The 9441-nt window shown below is 39.8% G+C and overlaps 1 protein-coding gene across 17 annotated transcripts in view; it reads right to left on the bottom strand.

Moving 5' to 3' along the window:
• Window positions 1–7147: 7147 nt before the first annotated feature.
• Window positions 7148–9441, bottom strand: part of Cadps (calcium dependent secretion activator) — a 453294-nt gene continuing 451000 nt past the window's right edge. For all 17 annotated transcript variants that reach the window (XM_063257159.1, XM_063257152.1, XM_063257157.1 and 14 more), the window contains one exon: window positions 7148–8378. In XM_063257159.1, the coding sequence (XP_063113229.1) occupies window positions 8199–8378 (180 nt within the window). In that variant the 3' untranslated portion in view covers window positions 7148–8198. The remainder of the gene's footprint in view (window positions 8379–9441) is intronic.

Here is a 9441-nt window from a genome sequence, read left to right as displayed (position 1 = left end):
AGATATGGAAGAAATTTATCTGTTGATGAATGTTTTCCTTCAATTCGGTTGAGCTTCATAGTCAAAGGAAAGTAAGAGAATATGAACAAGTGGGGACAGCCAGCTGATTCTGTAAAAGTGAACACTAAAATAAGAAGTGTAAGAGCAAGTCTGCCTTTCTCAACTCCTTGCTGCCCAGTTCATAGCTGACCATGAACTTCCCTTGGGAAGAAGGGGAATGTATCGGTGAATAACAGAATCAGCCTTTTAAGTGCAAGTGAGCTGACTGATTGGTGATGTGCCCAGAGTCTCAGACCTAAAGCAGGCTCTTGAGAGTTTGTGAAGTAGCCCAATGCCAGCATTTACTGAATAGTCCGCATGTGTGTGTGTGTGTGTTTGTCTTTTTCCTTTTTTATTGGTACCAGGGATCGAACTCACGACTGCCTGCTTGCAAGGCAGGTGCTTATGCCGCTGAGCTGAATCCCCAGCCCCAGCATGTGTGTTTTTTAGACATATTAATGCATTCAGTCATGATAACTCAATAAACTAATAGCAATACATAATGCTGTGCATATTGTTCTGGTTAATTCTGAGTTATAGATTAGGAAACTAGAACTGGGTAGGGAAGATTCCCAAAGTCATATACTAATGACTTGTCAGTCATCTGAAGTCTGAATCAAGGTCACCCTGGCTCCAGAACACATGCTCCTAACCTCACCCTTTGTATAGCTCCTGCCTTACCAGTCACCCACTGCTCTATAATTCCTTGCTTTCATCTTTTCTTCAGTACTTACAAGGAATAGTTTGAGCCCCTGATCTTTGCAATAATGAGATTCAGGACTCTCGGCCTCCCCAGGCTCAAGAGTCATCTTACTCTACTATTTGAGGGGAAGATGGGCACTTGCTTAATGTCCATGCTCACTGAGCACCTTGTTCTGCCTATGACCTCACCTCACTTTATGGACACCCCTTTCCCGGGGCAGGCAAGACTGTGTGCATAGCAGACTAGTTACAGAGGTTTGGTAATGAGATGGGATAGAAGCAATATAAATGTGTTTCTTTTTTTGTTTGTTTTTTTGTTTTTTTGTGGTACTAAATATTCTACCCAGGGCCATTACACTGAGCTATATCCTCTGTTTTTTTTTTTTTTTTTTTTTTATCTTATCAGTACCAGGGATCGAACTCACGACTGCCTGCTTGCAAGGTAGGCGCTTATTCCACTTGAGCTAAACCCCCACCCCCTATCCTCTGTCTTTAAAAAATTTTTTTAAAATCTTGAGACAGGATCTTGCTAAGTCACTAAATTGACCAGGCTAGGCCCAAACTTATGATCCTCCTGCTACAGGCTCCGAGAGGGCTGGAATTGTAAGTGTGTGTCACCATGCCTAACTAAATTTGTTTACTTACTTGTGGGAGGATGTGCCCCAATTTTAGAGATCTTAAAAATGAAAACAGTTTTGCTGTAGAATCAATGAAATTTGATATAAGAATTGACTAAAAGTTGGGGCTGGAGGTTTAGCTCAGCGGCATAAGCACCTGCCTTGCAAGCAGGCAGTCGTGAGTTCAATCCCCGGTACCAATAAAAAGAAAAAAGACAAAAAACAAAAAACAAAAAAAAAAAAAAAAAAACAAACAAACAAAAAAACGAATTGACTAAAAGTTGCAGAAGTTAATCAGAGATAGCTTTACTTGTGATTCATACAGAAAGAGCCCTGTTTCCTTAATTTGGAGATCAGTAATCTATTTTAAACTCTTCAGAATCATTTTATCAGAACTACTCAAGGACTCTGAGTTTTGGAGAAAAAGACGTCTCCTTATCCTGCCAGAAATCACTTCATAGAAGTTCAACTTTCAATATCACAAAACTAGAAATTGTCATTTAATTAATGATCCAGAGAGTTCAAATTTTCCAAATACATTCAATGTCAATATTCTCCATATGTTCTGGAATTTTTATGCTATAATCTTGATATTTGCTTTTCTAAAGGATACTCTTCATTCAAAGTTAGCTAATTGAACCAAAAAAAAAAAAAAAAATACGATGGGGGAAGCTGTTATACTCATAGCCATGTTCCAGGAGGCATTTGAAGAAACCGAGTGAGTGAGGTGTCTAATTCAGCGAGCCCTTTTACAATACAGTGATGTTAGACTTTGAAATGTAGCCGTGGCTTCCACATAAACTGTCCTTTAATTTGCACCAAATATCACAGCATTTGTCTTCTTTTTGTTGCCCTCGATTTCCTTTTAAACACATCCCAGAATTTCCAGCACTGCCTGTGAAATTCATAGTATCTTTAATCACATGCTTTCTGCCTAAAGCAAAATCTTGTTTATTCTTTGCAATTGTATTCGGCACCTAGGAAAAAAGCCAAGTTGTTTCTGATGGACAGAAGGAAATATGCCAACTTAACCAGGTTTACATTGCTTTTTGCCCTCCCACCATCAATTCTTAGGGAATAAAGAATTTTTATGTGTGTGCTTTTGGCTATTGTTGCTTTTGCATTCCTCTTATTTTGTGATTAATTGTAATCATTTTATTCCTTTGCTAGCTGGTGGTCATGATTAATTGGTTGCTAACTGTTTTTCTGTGACCTTCAACGTACAGTCATCAGGGTAGAGAACTCTGCTAGCAGACTGGATCCTCATTGGCCATTTTTTCATGCTTTGTTTAGACATGAGTGCAGATTTACAACTCTAGATGAAGTGCGTGGTTTCATAAGAAGGAACAAATGATAATTTTAGTTTCTAGATGAAGCAGCACAACAACCTTGAATAAATGATGAATATTGATTTTTAAAAAATTGTTTATCAAGAAGTACAGAATTGTGCATAATTTGATCTCATTTCAGATGTATCTGATGGAAACTGGCCACAAAGAATACACTTATTTTGGATCTCAAAATATAAATGAGATGAACTTATTAAATTTTGTGCTTAAGCAATAATATTACTTCTCATTGGTAGAGTTTCTAAAATTCTTATAGAAACTCAAACTTGTGACAGCGTAACTGTTTATACCTATGTTGGAAACTGGGACCACAGTACTGGTGGGACAACAGGGTGGAGAGCCATTGTCTGCATTCTTTTGAATTCTTTTTTTTTTTTAATATATAGAGCATAAAGGCATAAATTTATTTTATCCTTTCTTGGTCATGATCATTCTCAAGTGTGCCTGTCTGATATTTACTCATTAAGTTCCAGCAACATTTATTGAGTGCCTGCTGAATCCTAGGCACCAGACTGGCATATACAAAGGCACTCAGAATTCCTGACCTCAAGTTGTTGGCTGCATAGCAGAAAGATTGACACATAAACAGATAACTGTAAGGCAGTGCGATTAGACTGTTACTGGATCTGGGGTGTTTTCAGCAATTCTTCAGTCACACATTTTTGAGCAGGCCCCTGGTCATTTTCACAGATGGCTCATTTCCTCCATTATGTCTGATCCATCCTACTTTCATCCTGGGATTTTGATTTACCCTACTTTGCCCCTGTTTATTCCTTGACCAGAAAAATCTCCTTAGAGACATTACACTGATCGCTGCAGTACACATTATACCCGTTCCCAAAGAAATATGGAAAGTTTGTAGGTGCAGATTTACAAATGATCCATTAGTAAATGCACAATGGAATTTACCAAATATTAGGCTCTGATGACCCTCACTTATAAATATATAATACATATGACACATACTTGCATAAGACTGGAACATATTTGAAGACTATTTGTCCATCTGTCAGCAGTGGCTACTTAAGGGAAATGGGTTAATGGAGAGAAGTTTGCACTTTTTATTTCATATAATTCTATCTCTTTGATATTTTCAACTTAAAACATGTCTTCCAATATGTGGAAAAAAATAAAAGTATTGGTTAGCTCTTGGCTCTGCAGAGTAACAGACCCAAGTGGAAGGAGACATTCATTATTAATCTACCTTTGTGAGTGTCTAGTGGAGAGTAGGCAAGCTGGGAGCACCTGAAGTGGAGAAGGTGACAGGAAACACACAGTGATGAGAGCACCCTGTTGAGGAACAGGGTGTGACTACTGTGAGGGAGACATCCTGAGGGCCGTGAAGGGGCCACATGAAGGAAATGGATGCTGAGTTAAGGGTGGAGTATGAAAAGGCTTCCTGGAGAAGTCAGAGTCAGCTGGGACTTGAACAAGTCTCCAGATGAGAATGGGAATGCTCAGCAAGAAGGGCAGGGGATGAGTATAGACAATCCAGAATGGGTGACAGAGGAGGGGCAAGCAAGGTCCAATCCTTGCATTTCATCTTACCATATTTGCTACTCTCCCTATGAGAAATGTAGGGGTCAACTGCATGCTTTTCATTATAGCTGGCACACTTCTGAGAAGGGCCATGCCCCCGAGGGAAAGGTGTGGGTGGAGATCTTCAGGATATTTCCTATATGGGGCCTGGCCACACAGCACTAGACTATGGGTGGACTGGTCCTTAATTGATGCATTTCTTTCAGGTTAATGTTTGGCTTGAAAATGCTATTCATCTGGTACTTTTTCCTTTGGCCTCTTCCCCTCCAGCCTTTAAATAGCTCTAGAGTTTATTCCTTTTAAAAAAAGGAGAAACACACACTTCACAAAAGAGGCTCTCCATGTTGCCAATGCAGTTCATTCATTCAAAGACAGTCAACTCTACTTGTGTTGTCAGTGAATTACAATTGTGAACTGTACACACCACTTACTGGAAAGGTGAACATTAAGGAGCCACATTGCCTAGAGTTGTGGGACGTAAGCAACAACAGGGACCCCGATATCCTGCTGGCAAGGGTACAACGGTGTTCACTTCCTGTGTGTAACTGGCAGCATCATCTAGAAATGAGCATACCTTTGCCCTAGGGCCTGGCCAAATGGCTCCAAATGGAAAACAGCTTTATAAAATAGGCAAGTCATTTGTGGTCTATTCATACATCAATAAGTGAGGCATGGCAGTGCACATCTGTCATGCCAGCTACTCAGGAGGTTGGGCAGGAGGATTGCATGTTTGGGACCAGCCAGGGTAACTTAGTTAGACCTTATCTCTCAAAATAAAACAAAAAGGACTATAGATATAGCTCAGTGATGGAGTGGTTTCTAGTATGTGTGAGACCAAGTAACACACACACACACACACACACACACACACACACACACACACACCGCAACACGGCTACCCTAATGATGTAAGGTAGAGCAAAGGAAGCCACATGTGAGTGAATATGTCCTGTGACTGTTAATTATATAAAGATTTAAAGCAGGCCAGCTTACCTATGCTATTAGAAATCAGAATGGTGGTTACTTTTAGGAAGGACGGGGAACAGAGGCAGGGCAAGCATGTGGCACAGGGTAAGCCAGGACTGTTGGCTGTATTTTGTTTCTTAGTCCCTAAGGGATCCACTAGTATGTTTAACTCCTGAGGGTGCATTGAGCTGCATGATCAGGATTTGTGTACTCTTCTGCATGTATATATTGTATTAAAAAGGCAGCTGTCTTTTCAGCCTTGTGTTGATGGCAAGGATAGCCTAAGCATTAAGCTTGGTCAGTGCTTTCTCTCTGACCTCTTTTTTTTTTTTTGGTACCAGGGATCAAACTCATGACCTTGTGCTTGCAAGGCAAGCACTTGAGCCACTGAGCTAAATCTCCAGCCCCGGTCTCTGACCTCTTTTGAGGTCACTGCCATTCCCTTGAACTCTTCTGAGGTCACTTCCATTCCCTTGACCTCTTCTGATGTCACTTCCTTTCCCTTGCTCTCTTTCCGTGTTGCCACATTGGAGGACACTATGTAACAAGGTCTTTATGGGTCAGTGATGGTGGTTCTCCTTTTGAAGGAATCTTGGCTTTCCTGGCCTTGGTTTTGGAGATACATTCTTTTCTGACTTAGTTCTTCTTTTATCTTTTGGATTGTGCTCTTAGGCTGGTTAGTTATCTAACCTGCTCACTTAACTCCTCTCCTTAGATCCTGAGCATTTTTTTCTTTCTCCCATGCTTACATACAGGGCAGATGCTTCCTTTTTATTTTCTACATTTTTGAATTGTTTGTAATTGTTGCAAGAAATATGCTTTAAGTTTGCAACTTAAAATATGATAAAATATTTTAAAAATTGCTGGCATTGCTACTCTGACTACATACTACTAAGCAATCAAAAAAACTTTTCATACTTGAATGATATACTCTCAGCATTTTATTACCAGTTTTCCCAGGCACTTTGTTTTGTTTATGTATTATTTTATACTGGGAATCAAACTCAGGATCTTGGACTTGCCAGGCAGGCCCTGTACAGCTGAACTTATCCCCAGCCCTTGTATTAACTCTTTGTTTCTTTCTTCTTTTTCTCTGTTAGTCTCTCTAGACTGATGCTTCTGCATGGAGTTGGGTGATCTTTAGGCAAGTAAGCTTCCTTAATGTTTTGTCCTTCACTTCTGCATCTATAATGAAGAAAATACTATTTCTCTCTTATGATTGTTAGGAGATTTAAGTGGAATAATACCTGCAGAATGCTTGGCACTGAATAGTTGCTCAATAAATGGGTTTTAATGAAACCCCATTAAGGGCAGCAAGTCCTGCTAGGTTGCACCTGTATACCTCAAGAACTAAACTTGGTGGGATACACTGTCTGGATGTGTCAATCCTGTTTGCTGACAGACACAAATAAAGCAAACAAGGCTATTTGTGTTTGATTTCTTTCAAACCTAGGTGATTATATTGCTGACAGAGACTGGGGAGTGAGAGGAACACTCCATCTCTTAGAGAATCTTGTAAAATGCTTTAACAAATATATAAGAATCATATATAATTGGCACACACTTTGTTTGAATGCAAACACTGCTGTTAAAGTGGTGCTTAAAAACAGTTTGTTGGCCTTCTCTTCATACAGGAGAAACATTTCTCTCGTTTACACTACTCACTTGCTCAGCAAACCCTTATTTATCCTATAATGCAAGCGTAATCTGCCCAACATGTCCAAATGCCCACAGATCCTGAATTAGTGGAGTCTGAATTAATGGCATTCTGGGCAGTCTCTCGCAGAGAACTACAAGCATTTGGAAATAACTCACTCCCACCATGTCAAGGACATTCCAGAAAAATTACTTCTTCCTTCCCTTTTCCAGCCGTTTCTGATTCTTATGTTTCAGCTCTGGCTATCAGAGACGGAGGAAGACAGACCCAAACGTATATTCTTACGACATTTGAATAAGTATTTATTGAGAAGCCACAGTTTCCCACACTCTCGTAACTGTAGGCTTTGTATAAGGCAAAAAGCAAGATGGATCCACTACTTTACACAGACAGAAGGCGCTCCGCATCGAGCCCTCGGGTCGCACAGTCACACATCAAATGCAAGGTACGTGATGGCTATAAAAAACAGTGTGGAACAAAATACTTTAAATTACAGATATAATCTACGGAAGGAAATATCTTTATCTTCTTATAAACACATTTATATTCTAGGGTTGTAATTTAAATATTCAGATTTTTTAATACACAGAGTTATTGAAACATAAAAGCAGAATGTAACATTTAATAGGATAAACTTTGACAGGAGACAGTTCCTCTGCACTATGCTTGGTGCTAATCATGATGGAACAGCCTCCGTGCCCCAGCAAATAGAATCAATCCATTGGTGTGTCGGTTTTTTTTTTGGTTACAACATAAATGAAAAGATGGACTAACACAGACATGGGAGTCTAAATTCTTTTTTGGTTTTAGGGGAACAGAAAGAACCAAAAGTTGGCTGTTAGAGCCTTGCCTTTGATTTTTCCAATAAAAACAGAGCAGATCTATGTGCTTCATTAAATTAATTTATTTTCTCATTAAAATAACTGGCATCCACATACATGAACAAAGAAGTTAAAGTACTCAGCATTCTCACCCTTATACCCATGTTCCACCGACACACACACACACAGCACTGAGTATGAAGCATCATTATACTTTGCCAAGAATGCAGACAGGCCTAAGAGCTGGGCTATGTGTTCTCCATGAACGGCATTTAAAGAATGGTGCTCCATATTGCTTGTAAACATACAGACATGGAAATAAGAGAATCAGTAGATCTGAAGGTCATTTGCTAATCTTGATACCATATAGCTAAAATGGCAATTGTACTGGTAAACATCTCATGGGCATGATAGTTGACAGAAAATTCCCTAGTGGGGTTAACTAACAGACTAAGGACATGCACTGATTACAGGACTCTGTCCCGGTGGACTCCAGGGCCCGAGTGGTCTAATCATCTTCCTCATCCTCCTCGTCGCTGTCCTTCATGCTGATGCCCTGCAGGCCCCCACCCTCGCTCACAGACGCTGTGGCCTCTTCCACTGTGAGCCGGTTCCGGATGGTCTCATAGGTCTTGCTGTTGAGGGTGGAATCCAGGACCCCTTGCAATCGGAAATCTCTGTAGGTTTTCTAAGGGGGGAAAAGATGCAGCGATCAGTGAGAGCTCATCTCTGAGTGGAGGGGGTGGGCGCAAAGTAGGTGTGTGTGTGTGTGAGAGGTCCGACCTTCAGCTAATGTCATCTTCCTTCAGTGCCAAGTAAAAGGTCACTGTGCTTAGATTACATTTTGTACTGAAAACTGAGCCTCATGGAATGACAGAAAATGAGAAATTGTGACAGGATAAACTGTATTAGATGAGACAAAGCAAAGAACATAAGTGTGTGTTTACTCGGTTCTGTAGAGGGAAACGTTCCATAATTGTTTTGATTTTTTTTTCTTTCTTTCTTTTTTTTTTTTTTTTTTTGGTCTGCTTCTTTTTCTTAGTGTAACATAATATGATTGACACTGTGAGGGGCTATAACATATAAATGATGGATCAAGTGATTACAGTATTTGTGATTCCAGTCTGGTTTTAGGATTTTTGAGTCTTATAATTGCATGAGCCATATCCCTCTGTCTCATTCACAAGATAGACATATGCATGTTGGTATATGAAACCTATTACGGGCAGCAACAATTACGAGAAAGATGGAGCGCTAATGGCTCATCAATATGTTGCAGGCATGTGACTCATTTCTCATCTCCTTGGGAAAGAACTGTATCTATTCCGTTCACAACTTTATGCACTCAGGGAAGAAATTTGGCTCTTTTTCAAGAACAATGGTTTGGTATTACTGCACCACAAGTTCTTTCTTTGTTCCTTCAGGCGATTTCTCTCAGGGTTTCCTTAGGTATCCTAAGGACTGTTTCTTTCTAGAAATGCCTTAGTGTTAATTGAACATGACCAGAAGCATCTGGCTGTTGTCTACTTTATAATTTATTTTTTTAAAAAAGGTCCCTTTCTAACTACAACTCTTCTCATCACACTGCATATCATTTCAGCTACTGATTCTGCTGTTTGCTTCTCTTATTGATATAAGAAACTTGACAAAGGGGCAAAAGAAAGAACGTTAACATATTCCAATGCCACTCCCACTGTGATTTCTAATAATCCTTCTAATGTAATGGCAATTTGGCAATCACAAGGTCGACC

The sequence above is a fragment of the Cavia porcellus genome, unplaced genomic scaffold, assembly GCF_034190915.1.
Source record: "Cavia porcellus strain 051 isolate PalLab524CR breed Dunkin Hartley unplaced genomic scaffold, mCavPor4.1 scaffold_10, whole genome shotgun sequence".
Classification (NCBI taxonomy): Eukaryota; Metazoa; Chordata; class Mammalia; order Rodentia; family Caviidae; genus Cavia; species Cavia porcellus.
Note: the sequence above shows the minus strand (reverse complement) of the source record. Positions and strands in the feature narration are given on the sequence as shown.